This window comes from Cydia strobilella, chromosome 2, assembly GCF_947568885.1.
Source record: "Cydia strobilella chromosome 2, ilCydStro3.1, whole genome shotgun sequence".
Taxonomy (NCBI): Eukaryota; Metazoa; Arthropoda; class Insecta; order Lepidoptera; family Tortricidae; genus Cydia; species Cydia strobilella.
In genome coordinates, this window is record NC_086042.1 from 22,155,586 (window position 1) to 22,168,533 (window position 12,948).

General features: G+C 35.9%; 2 protein-coding genes across 3 annotated transcripts in view; both read right to left on the reverse strand.

Moving 5' to 3' along the window:
* The window catches only part of LOC134753738 (chaoptin), a 75,453-nt gene that overhangs the window by 39,953 nt on the left and 22,552 nt on the right, over window positions 1-12,948 (reverse strand). The gene's annotated exons all lie outside the window — the stretch shown is intronic.
* Window positions 8-3,053, reverse strand: LOC134748894 (uncharacterized). The gene is made up of 6 exons (XM_063683729.1): window positions 2,851-3,053; window positions 2,048-2,759; window positions 1,923-1,965; window positions 914-1,209; window positions 210-639; window positions 8-96 (listed from the first exon to the last, which is right to left on the reverse strand). The coding sequence occupies exons 1-6, from the start codon at window positions 3,051-3,053 to the stop codon at window positions 8-10; spliced, it is 1,773 nt and encodes a 590-aa protein (XP_063539799.1).

The window sequence follows — 12,948 nt, forward strand, 5'->3', positions numbered from 1 at the left end:
CACTCTTCTATTTCCTAAAAGTTTTGCCTGGCGAACTGTTAGTATGTTTTCGCCACGCAGGGTTATGCCAAGTTTGACCAGTTACTTGCGAGAGGCCTGTAAAAATATATATAAATATTTGAAATTGAGCCTCTGCATGTGTAGTCATAACACTATTATTATTTTCTATCTTTAGGAATTGCGCAAAACTTCTAGTAATAACTACCTACCTGCAACCATCACTCTACGCTGATAAGATCCACCTGTGTGAAGATTGAGCCGCTTACCACAGTTGAATTTACTTATAATACTCATAAAGTTTTCAACATGATTGGTTGTATCATTTGACAACCGATTTGTTTTAGCGATTACAGATTCATTTGCAGCAACAATAAGTGCCCAAACGGCAGGAGCCTGTTTCTTCATACTGGTGACATAATTTTCATCTTGCTCGCCAGTTGCAGTGAATTTGCAAAAATAATCTTGGCATTTTTCATGTTCACCAAACACATGTGAAGGGCCATGCTGCAGGTCATTTCTCATAGCCAATCTATTTTCGGCATGATGCAAGATTATCATTCTCGAAATTACAGTTAGTTTTGACAACCTGGCTTTTAACATTTTGCGACCGTACAAAGGTAATTTGGTATTAGCCAGTATCTGAAATAGTATTAGTAGGGATTATGTATTTTATTAATAATAATAATTCAGCCTGTATACATCCCACTGCGGGGCACAGGCCTCCTCTGCGCGAGAGGGCTTGGGCTATACTCCCCACGCTAGCCCAATGCGGATAGAGGGACTTCATATAAACTCATTGATACGAGCCAGGATATGAACCCGCGACCTCCGGATTGAAAATCGGACGTCAGATCCATTCGATTATATGATACAATATATTTAGGAATTATCATTGATAATATAAGAAAAATACCTTATAAAGTCCACTTGTATAATTTTTTATAACATGGTTTTTGCACTCTGTTTTCCGTATTTTTTGACCATATGACACTTTTTCTTTCAATTGAGCGAAAACAGAGGAATCGCCATCTCCAATAAATGAAAGATATTGTACACCATGCATTTCTTCTGACTTCTGAAAGCCCTCCACTAATATTTCTGCCTCCATACCAGTTGATGATCCCTGGTAATTTTTGAAACATTTGTGTGGGGGCACATCCTTTTTGTCTTTCTCGTATAAATGACAATGATAACAATATTTGTTTTCCCCTCACTAGCTCGGAAAGCCGTCTTTTATCCTTTAAAACAAGCGGGGAAAAACGCATTTTATCCACTAGTGGGGAAAGTAATTTGACCTTGGATGGAGCGTGTTTAAGTAGCTTTTGACAGATAACAAAACGTAAAACACTCGTAATAATCGTTCGTTCGATATTAATTATCATTAAACAAATGGTTTGAGAATTTAATAAAAATTCCAAATTTAGCTTTATTTAATGATTTTAAGTCATAAACCTTAAATTCCATAAGAAACATTTGTTTTTTTAAATGATGTTGAATGTAATTCTGAACGCACAAGTTGAGTCGATGCAATTTCAAAAAGCATCGTCAGAAATGTCAACATTGTCAACAAAAATTTCCTCACCGACTCCGACACGTAAAAATACAGAACTTCCAGAGTTTTATGTTATAATATCGTATTATTGTAAAAAAATTAGTGATTCCAGTGATGAAGATTATCTAACGCCTGTGGATGTTGCACTTTCCTCGCTATAGTGAGGGGAAAAGTTTTGTGTTACACACGGGTGCAAATGTATTTTACTTCTCGTGTGTTAAAACACTCGCTACGCTCAGGATTCTATAGTTGAACCACTCGCTTCGCTCGTGGTTACTATAGAATCCTTTCGCTTGCTCGTGCTTCAATTCCACACTCGCGGGTAAAATACAACTTTGCACCCTTGTATAACAAATAACTATTTTTATGCCAATATACAAGCACTTCCTCGTGTTTTTCCCAATGATGCAAGCCTAAAACCAAGTAAACTAGATAATAAATACTGAATTTTCAAAATAAATAATAAAAGAATAACAATATAATTTAGTCACTTACCATACCAGATGCTGAGTTATAGTTATGACCGTAGCTCCTCTTGGCCCACCCACCATCTACTTCAACTTCTATGTATGGAATGCCATCGTCAGTAATTTGGCCTTTTTCAATAGCTATAGCTCTCTCTTGTTGTCCTATTTTCTTTATTTCTTCTGTCAATTGATCTTTCCATGTATGTCCCAGTGATTTTTCTATCTTCCTAAATTTTGTAGGACCCATTGTAGGGATATCCATTACATTAGTTAAGTGAGACGCTTGTGTATAATAACCCCCACCTGTTACAGTTCCCCACACAAAGCCAGTGTTTAGTTTTTCACCATCACTATTCTCATTGCTCTCTCTAAATTCTTTATCACACATGCTGCATTTAAAAATGAATATACTGTTGAAGCCTTTCCGCAGCTCTCTGACAAATTCAATGGTACTATTTGCGCAAGTTTTTGTGTGCTTTTCCAGAGCAAATGCCCAGTGAAGGACGTGTTGGATGTCAACAATTCTGTTCCCAGTCAGACCAATCAAGTTATTATCAACACTTTTCTCAATAGTCAATTCATGGCATGCCAAAGTTAGATCAGTTACTGGCCAGTTTATTTTCAAAGCCTTAGTTTCAGAACTATTAGTACTAGTTGATGGCTGATTAGATTTTGCATCAAAAGTAGCCTCTAGATGTACGACTGGCACTTGCCTACTATAAGTTTTCACAATATTTTGTCTGAAAAAGAAGTTGAAGATTATTATATCACATCTGAATCTAGGTGTGTACCTAACAGGAAGCTAAAGTGCAATTAGAAATTAAAACTTACCCTGCACTTTCAGCTGCTTCATTTTGAGGTATTTCTATTTTTCTCTTTTTACGCCATACATCTACACGACTGGCAAAAGAAAAGTTTTTTCTTATAAACAAGATTACGGAAGTAGTAAGAATTATTTTCTCAAAGATGGGCACGAGAAAATTACAAAGTACAAGGAACGAATGAAACTGTAACTTACGACACTTCACCACCATAATTAAGCTTCAATTGAGCGTAAACTCTTTTTCTGGATTTACGCGGACCAGAATACCGGTGGTTTTTGTAATTTGATTTGGACGTTGCAATCATTTTCAATCCACAAACAAATAAAATTTACAAGTCACATAATAAACATGAGGTAGTTTTGATCACGTTTTGATGTCTATCAAGTACCTGTCAAGTATTCAGTATCAACAAAAACTGGAATAAAAATGACGGGAATACAAATTCGCGCCGATGCCAGCCCAGCCGCCGAGGCATAGAGTGGCAACGTCGCAGCATATATGTACACGACATTTGTGACACACACATACGTAAAATTGATGAAAATATTGCGTTGATTTATGTATGATTTCTGTATGAAACAAAGTTTTTCTACTAATTTAGCGCAAACGAATACTCGAAAGTAGATAAATGAGCAAATATTTGTGTAGTAATAGTGTGTAGTGCCTTAATTAAAGCAGATTGAATTTTGTATGAAAATCGAACCACCTTAAAAGACGCATTTACCTCAAAGTGACGCATTTAGCCCAGTTGACCTTACCTACGTGTTCGTCGTAGGTAAATACTTGAAGTACCCCGAATTCAGGTACAATTGGATTGGAACATACTACGAAAACAATATTGAATTACTTACATAAAAATTGAATCTATTATGTTATTCAAGGAGCTCTTCGTGACCAGAGTTCGATAGAAATCGTAGGGGACATATTACATTATAGGACATCAGAAATTTACGTAGCGTACGTAAGAAGCCAAACTTTCTTCTCTTCTTCTATTTCAACGTTTCGCTGATAAGAGAAAAGTCGACGACCTCTAGTTTTCTACCTTAGGCTAGAAAAGCCTCAAATCGAGGAAATCTTTTTCCATAAATTTTTTATGAAAATTAAACTTTTATTTTTCACATGCTATTTTTTATGCCAATCGATTCCATTCCTATCCATAGTTTCCTAGGGGTCAACTTAAGGTAAAGTACTAAAAAGCCACAAATTAAATAAATCTTTTTCCATGCATTTACTATAGAGAAACCTTGAAATTTTAATCACAATTTTCTATCCCGCCAATCAGTTCTGTTACGTTTAAGAACCATAATACTATATGAAGACGAATACTTATATCGAATTCATGAATGCGGATTCGCACAACGAGCCATCTACATTTGAGTTATAAACCTTCAAGAAAAGAGAATAATCATGCAATCACTCGTGAACAAACTTCGGCTTCATACAAGAATGCCGCGGGTTGTTTCTATTTTACAGCCACCTTTACCATAACAAAACCAATTTTGCCCGGGTCGTTACTCGCCGGAATCGCACTTTGCGGCCTGACTCGGAAATAATATTCCGACGCCATGATTACGAGTTACCATCAAGCGTCACACAAATTTATAACGCCTTTTCCAAACTCAGTCTTAATACTTTTTTCAACACTCATTACTCTTAGTTTTGATACCTACTCGTACTTCTAATCTCAAAATTACTCGTATTTTTAAGTCCTTTACAGTTTACAAGGTTTTAAGTCTTCTTTTAAAACTGTCTCCGTCGCTCGTTAAAAGCACCTACTCAAGCAGTTTTGTCTGAAAGCTAATAAAATGCTTGTATCAATCAATCAAGGCGATTTCAACGAGCCCATACTCCCGAGAATGTTTCAGTCACCTTTTTTCATCTCTATCTTCAGACCAAATCGGGGACAAAATACATTGCATTATCGCGGAAGAACGTATACTTAGACTGTTTTTATTGTAAATACCTATGCGACCTCAATCACCAAAAAATTGTCACATACGTCGGTGGACTGTGGTGACTGTGGAGATGGAAATAAATAGTTTTTTTTATGATATAAGAGGCAAACGAGCAGACGGATCACCTGATGGTAAGGGATTACCGCCGCCCATGGACACCCGCAACACCAGAGGGGTTGTAAGTGCGTTGCCGGCCTTTAAGATACTGGTAATGGGATTCTATTTTGCATAACGCTTGTTATGTGCATACTATTGATGTGTTATATAACTACTATTAACGCAAAAGTACTATCTTCTACGACACTACACTAGGTACTTCTGCAAACTTGTCGGCAGCCTTACCTATATGTCGTTGTCAGCTGTTGATCGACGCGTCCTTCGCCATACGCTTTGTGTTACCAAACTTTCGGGCTTCATTTAAACAGATTAGTTTCAGTTTACACGGACTTGCCGTCCTATGATTAAGTACATGTCGCTCAAATAAATACGCGGGCATCCAGTAAAACAACTTATAGATTGTACATAAACTTACAAAATACGGGTCAGGGTTAGAATTAGAATGGAGTCGTTGATGGACTTTGTGCGAGACGTAGTTGAAGCGTGCAGCTTAGCTATTAAAATACACCAGCTTACAGACAAGACATACCACAACAACAAACAGCGAATTTATGATATGAAATTAACAGCGTAACTAAAGTAACTACAATAGTGTCCAGTAATAATATCAAGCAAGTCGCAGACTATATCTGTCGAGGAAGATTATCAGGTTTAGAATTTAGTTATTTCATTATTACTATCACAGTGGTACACAGTCATACACACCACTGTATAAAACACACACTGATACACTTATCACAGTATAAAATTATTAATCAAATTATTTAAAAAAAAGATTAGGTTCATATAATCTATAAAAGCAACCACGAAAGCAAAAGCTGACGCTTAGATTAAATTGCTACACGAAAGTAAATTTTGAGAGATTGAATTAAGGTTGTCAGTGTTGCAAAGTTGGAAAGAGTTGCTCTAATGACTTAACGAGCAAGATAACAATGATTTATTCGTAGGTGATTAAAGAGGTACAGTTCGGCAACTTTAACGATACTCGTTTAGCTGGTCGACGGCTGTCAATACTTTCGTTGCTATTCAAGCCGGCCATTATATTTATGATCTCCGATGACGCATTGTTGCTACGTATATTCAGGTCCAATAATACAAGAGAACGTCAACGCAAAAATAAAATGTCTTGAAAGCTTGTTCCTTTCAGTAGTAGCTACTAGCTACGAGTTAGGGTTGTCGGCGATGTGACATTGAACAGTTTTAGTATCACAATAACTTCGCGAAAATCCTTTTAATCACTCAATAGCTGCGAAACTGGAAATTACTGAGTCCATTGCTTTTTGCATTAAGAAATAATTAAATAAGAACAGTAGATAATCCGCTGTGAATTAAAATTACTACTTATATGATGTAGAGTCCACTGTCCAACTTAGAATAATTTTGAAACATAACTACAGGACAAGAAATCATTGCAATGTGTAGATTTAGCTAATTCACTTTGATAGATCACAAGCAAAATCAACAACGAACAACATTCGTAATGCGACATCCTAAATATTTAATACGACACATTCACCATTTTATGGTTCCTCCTAAAATAACACCAGCAACCTCTAATCAGGGCCCTAAATAAGCCATATCGTCGCTATACTTACTCAACCTCATATCTGCAACAATCATTTAATGGAAATGTCGCTTTTCTTTCATTCGGAATACGGGTGTTTTTGTCATCAAATGAGTATATTAGATTATTTTAAACCGGGTCACTCACGTATTAAAATAAAAAATAATCCGGATTAAAATAATCTAATATGTTTGAGTCTCACGGGAGTTTTATCATCAAATGAGTGTTGCAAATATGAGGTTGAGTAAGTATAGCTGCGATATCGCACGGAATCGTTGGCCCAGACAAGATTACCTAATATGACAATTTAACCTTTACCTTTTTGCCATTGCCGTAAATTTCATGACCCCTCTAAATTGGCCTTAATTCAGTTAAATAACTCCTTATTCAGACAATACTAGCTAATATTTATGCCAAAAACCAGCATTTTATTGATGTTTGATGGCTTGAAGTATTTCGTTACAGTCTTTCAAGACTTCTATATTTTTTTCCATTCTCCATACAAACGTATTATATAAAGTTACACTCTCATTTTAAAACGACTAGCTAGATTGCTCTGAAACTTTGTACTTACAATAGGATAATATATATCTAGATCTGTAATTAGTTTATGTAGTTAGCTTCAGATACCATTTAAGTTTTTCATACAAAACTTGTTGATACCTATACCTAATGTCATTGCATGTGCAAAGTACGAACTCTGTTTGTATGGGAATGTGAAATTCGGCCGAGCTTGCCGGGGACTCTTAATGTTTCAAGCTCTTATTGATCCTTCGCATTACCTATTCCTGTAAAACATACTTAAGCTAAAACTAGTATGATCTCTTAACTGAGTTCACTACCTCAGATTTGCATTAACTCCACTTAGCTCAGATTTGCATTAACTACGCTGCAGCATGTACAAATCCATTACCACGGCCCCACGAGCATTCTCTGCGTCCTTTAGACGTCCGTGTATACCTGTATAATAGAGTAGGTGCAGCCCATACAATGTCCATTATGCGCTTTTTGTTTAACCATTCAACCTGAACTGCAGTCGGGTGCGTTGCTTTAATGACATTTATATGACATTTCCGCCAGGAATGCTGTAATCAAATTTAAGTTGTGATGTTGTTGTACCTAACATATTATGATTGGAGGCTATTATATTTTGCATTTATGTTTATATTACTATGATTGGTAGCAGATACACCCTGCAGCTCAAATATCTTGTAGGGTTTGAACACATTCGATGTGTTGATCCTTGTGAAATCCGTTGTAGTTATATTTATGTTTAAATACATTAGGTATTTGTTTGTTTTTTCCTGTGAACTTTAGATTTTTTGACGACCTGTCTGGTTGTGACCCTGCCTATGAGCCCATGGTCCTGGGTTTAAATCCCGGTAGTATTTATTTTTACGATGAGGATGGATATTTGTAGGAACAAATATCCATGACTCAGGAGAGTCATCGGTATTTTCTTATACACATATAAGAATTTATATATAATGAAAATGAAAAAAATGTTTATTTGGTTACATTTCACAAATCACAATTTAGTTATGCTTGGAATCTCTTAGTAAGTATTGTAAATACTTGTGACAGAAGACCCCGCTACTAACTATTAAGGTTTTATAATAGTAACCGAACATATCATTTAAACAAATATTTAGTTGAAGATATTAAGTATTTATAAATATTTATATATTACATACATCGTTGTTTAAGTGCCTACCCAGAACACAAGTCTTATTGAGCTTACTATATTCAAAAATCTATGCCATGCAAGGGCCTGACACTCTTTCATAGAGAAAGATAGTCTTATTGCGATTCCTATAAGAGGAAAGAGAAAATAGTGCCATGCTTTGTCCTTATCACCGACCGGGTTTTTTTTAATGGTCGGTTTATGGCAGCATAGGTAGGAGGCGATGGCGAAATACCGAAATGTATAAGTGAAAGAGAAAAAGGATTATGCTGCCATACACTAACATCAATACATGAATATGTCTTTCTCTTACCCCTGGTCGCTCGGTTTCATGTCTATAACTACTATACTGTCTATGATGCCATGTCATATTGTTTGCCCAAATAAGGCATGACATGTGAGACATGTCATTACCCAAAAGCAATTTAATTCGTGGTAATTGACACGATTGTTCGTCCTTTTGTCAAAAGATTTGCGATATTGCCACCGTCAAAGAACAATAGAAGCGTCACGCGTACAGTGATCAATCGTCCTAATGGACATGCATTCTAGCAACTTTTATTATACCGAAAGCTAAAGGAAATTGATGGTAAATAAAGACCAAGAAACTTAACCTTTTTGCAAAGACCATTAACCTCATTATTGTTCCCTTTGAACAATAAACATAGCTACTAAACAATAATGTTCAACATTATTCTTTCCATTCACGTTCATGGACATGACACTTTATTGTGGCGATAAAAAAGAACAATTGCACATGTGTCTAGATAAAATCAAAGTTCATAGATTGCGTGCCATCCTGATGTAACTGAAACTCGTTCATATTGTTCAGGGACGCCTGTTCGAACCTTGAAAATTCCACCTTAATCGGTTATTGATATCTGTGCATAATCTAACACTTATACATTGTTGCAAACGAGATGCACTGGTATTAATAACAAATTAAAATGGGTTTTTTAATGTTCGAGTTAGCATCTTAATCGTAATTTTCCCTGTCTTGCCTTCCGGTTCGAAAATTCTATACAAAATCGTGTCGGTCAAGTCACCAATTATTTAAAAAAAAATTAATAGAAAAATTCACTAGTTTGAACTTGAAATAATATTGCATTCATGCAAGCAATATATACTTGGGATTTACTTCAAATATTTGATCTTTAGTACAAACTCTCAATATCTCCTGCAGGCATTTGCGCGGACTACACCGTCGACGCTTAAACCATTGTTTTCGATACATAAATTATTCACATGTTCACTATTGTAAATGAAAATGTAATTTTATGTGCAGATAATAGATATAAAAAGTCCCTGACATGAACCATAACATAATATTTGTCTGAAGTCATAAACGCGTGAAAACTGTCCCTTCCGGAACCTTTATTTTATTAGCTCGTAAGTCATAAGGTCATAACTAGATAGCTAAACACTAGCTGTGTAGCGCTGAAACATGGTTATGAGGCTAGCTAACCTTTTTAATACTTCTTATAAATTTGAATGATAATTATTCGCTTTCTCATAAATTGTGTAGCTACAGTCGAGGTCAAATATATGTTAACGTTTTTCGCCTTATTACGTAGAAATAAGGTGCAAAAGTGTAAACATAACTTTGACCTCGACTGTACCTATTCAATAACACCTCATAAAATTTGCCTATACAAAATAAAATTGTCAAATTGCTAAGTAGTTTATCAATGAAAATTCTTCGATATTGATATTGAAGTGTTGTAATTGCCAGTTTTAGAAATAGTTAGTTGTAACATTTTTTTAAATAAAGTGAACTTTATATTAACTCTAGCAATAAAATAGGATCAATTGATCCCTGGAAGTTATTAAATTAAATACATTGAATATTTATCATTCAAGAATGGAATGACAACCGGTCACGTCGCAACAGCCGTCCACAACACCGCTCACTACAACTAGGCACTCTAGATAGTGATGAATTCTAAACCCAATCTGGTATGGCGCAAGGTCTAACATCAAATGCAGTTTTTGTCAATCGTTCTCACGATAGTGCTGACTGGATATAACGTAAGAATGTCTAAGGTCGACTGGTGCCTCTTTGTTTGTAGAAATCGAGATTTTGACGTGACTTGTATGTTTATGACGCTAAGGTTCACATTCCGTCAGGTATGGATTTGTCGCGGTGTTTGTTGTTTATGTGAGTCATGGATCCTTGGAGGTTACAATTACTACGTGCAGCATGCACTGGTGCCGCATAGCTTAGTCATAAAAACGCAGCGAATAAATGGCCTACATACTGAACGTGATCTATAGCCCTTGATGCTTTGCAGGTGACCGATGAAGGAGCATGCTAATTTTAACAACAGGCTAGTTCCTTAAACAGTTCAATTAGCTATTATAGGTAGGTTAACTATAATAAATGTAGGTATATGAAACATCAAAACATGTTGTCACTATGAAGTTTGTTATTCTTAGATTAAGTATACATTAAGACGACAGTGGAGGACCTGCGCGAAATAGCATTTTCATACAAACATAGTCCTCATTTTCCTCTCTGGATTCTTTTCTTCTCTGGACATTATTGAAAATATTTTGACACAATTTGTTGTATTTCAGCCATAGCTATGCCCCTACGTTTGATTTTTTTGATTTGGTTTGATTTTTATGGTTAATATACATCAAATTATGTAAAAATATTTTCCATAATGTCAATATCCAGAGAGGAAAATGGGGACTACGTTTGTATGAAGTAGCGGCCGTCCCCTTTCCTCTTAATAAGCTGGGAAATATATTGTTAATATTACGACGTTTCTTGATTCTAATCAGTTGGTTAATTGAAATAATATTATTGTAGGATTTATCCTCACAACAACACGTATTCCAATAAATAGTTAGCAAGATTTACTGAAATTGAATTATCCTACTATTAAACTATTATATTTCTGAGTAATAAAGCACAGATTTAGGTAATAAATTAACAATGCATACTAATAATATAAAAAACATATCAAAACCAACTTATTAAGTTTTTTTTTTCAAATGTTGCTTGAATTTTAGTTTTATTGAACTTTAAATGAAAATTCTTTAAAATTAGATCAGGTATCTACTCGTATGGACAGAAACGGTCATTAAGAGAGTACATGGCACCTGCTGGGGTCGCCCACGGCCCTCATTACGCGTGAGCCCTCAATTAAAGGCGCGACATGCACCACGTCGTTCACAATATTACAGAGACTATACTTAAGTATGAACCAGTAAGTGTGACATGCGATAACGCGTTGCTGTGAAGGAATTTCAGGTCAAATTACACTACGTACGAGATCATAGACGAAACAAAATGAGAAAGCAGATGAATGTGACGATGTGACTCAGTGTAGGTGACACTGCTTCGTCTGTGCCATAGGTTAGGATGTTATAAAGAGATGGGCCAAAATAATAACTATCTGCTTTTATTTTATTGCCCTTTTTTCTTTTTTAAGGTTCCGTACCCAAAGGGTAAAAACGGGAGCCTATTACTAAGACTCCACTGTCTGTCTGCCTGTCACCAGGCTGTATCTCATGAACCGTGATAGCTAGACAGTTGAAATTTTCACAGATGATGTATTTCTGTTGCCGCTCATCATCTTCCTCGCGTTGTCCCGGCATTTTTGCCACGGCTCATGGGAGCCTGGGGTCCGCTTGGCAACTAATCCCAAGAATTGGCGTATGCACTAGTTTTTACGAAAGCGACTGCCATCCGACCTTCCAACACAGAGGGGAAACTAGGCCTTGCTGGGATTAGTCCGGTTTCCTCACGATGTTTTCCTTCACCGAAAAGCGACTGGTAAATATCAAATGATATTTCGTACATAAGTTCCGAAAAACTCATTGGTGCGATCCGGGGTTTGAACCCGCGACCTCCGGATTGCAAGTCGCGCGCTCTTACCGCTAGGCCACCAGATAACAACAAATACTAAACAGTACGAAACCCTCGGTGGGCTAGTCCGACTCGCACCTATCCGGTTTTTTTTTGCATTAATATAGCAAATTTATATTGTCAACAAGGTCAAGGAGGTTGATTAGATTACATTAATATTAACAATGTTTAATTCGAAAAACATAAATATATACGTGTATTTGTTTGCCTCTGGATTAACTATTTTGTTTGAGTAGTTTGCCGTTCTGTACCTTTAAGTATTTTATGCAATTTCAAAATACAAAGCATTGTTTCCAACGAATATGATTTTCGAGCACCGGGATAGTGGTCAGATTTAATTGGCTCATTGTGCAGCGGTGCATCTATTGAGTGCGGTTAAGATGAATCACGGGTCAACCGCATCGAATGACGCACCCGAACAATTATGAACTGCATTTTCCGAGGAAAACTTAAGTTTTTTTTATTAGTGATTTTTATTTCGGATCTGTAAATGACTTTTGCAATTTGTGTTTTATGGAAATATAAAACACAAATTCGTTTTAATCTTAGAGCATTTTCACATTGTCCGATCCGTTATCAGACGTCGGATGACCCTTGGAGAAATGCAGCTGTTGTAGAGGTCCCTATAGTATCAAGTCATTTCATTATTGCAACAAATAAACATTTAAGTACTGGTATTAATTAAATAAATAAATATAAATGGCAATTTTTTTAAATATAAAACGAGTTCTTGATCCAGACATTAATAAAAGCTCACAAAAAAATCAATTTAACTAGCTACATAAGTCTCATTTCCGGAAAAAAAAATCTAAAGAAAAATAAGTTTGCAGGAAACGTCTGAGGTTTTTGAGCGGATATTAAATTCGGGAAACCTATAGTATCAAGTCATTTCATTATTGCAACAAATA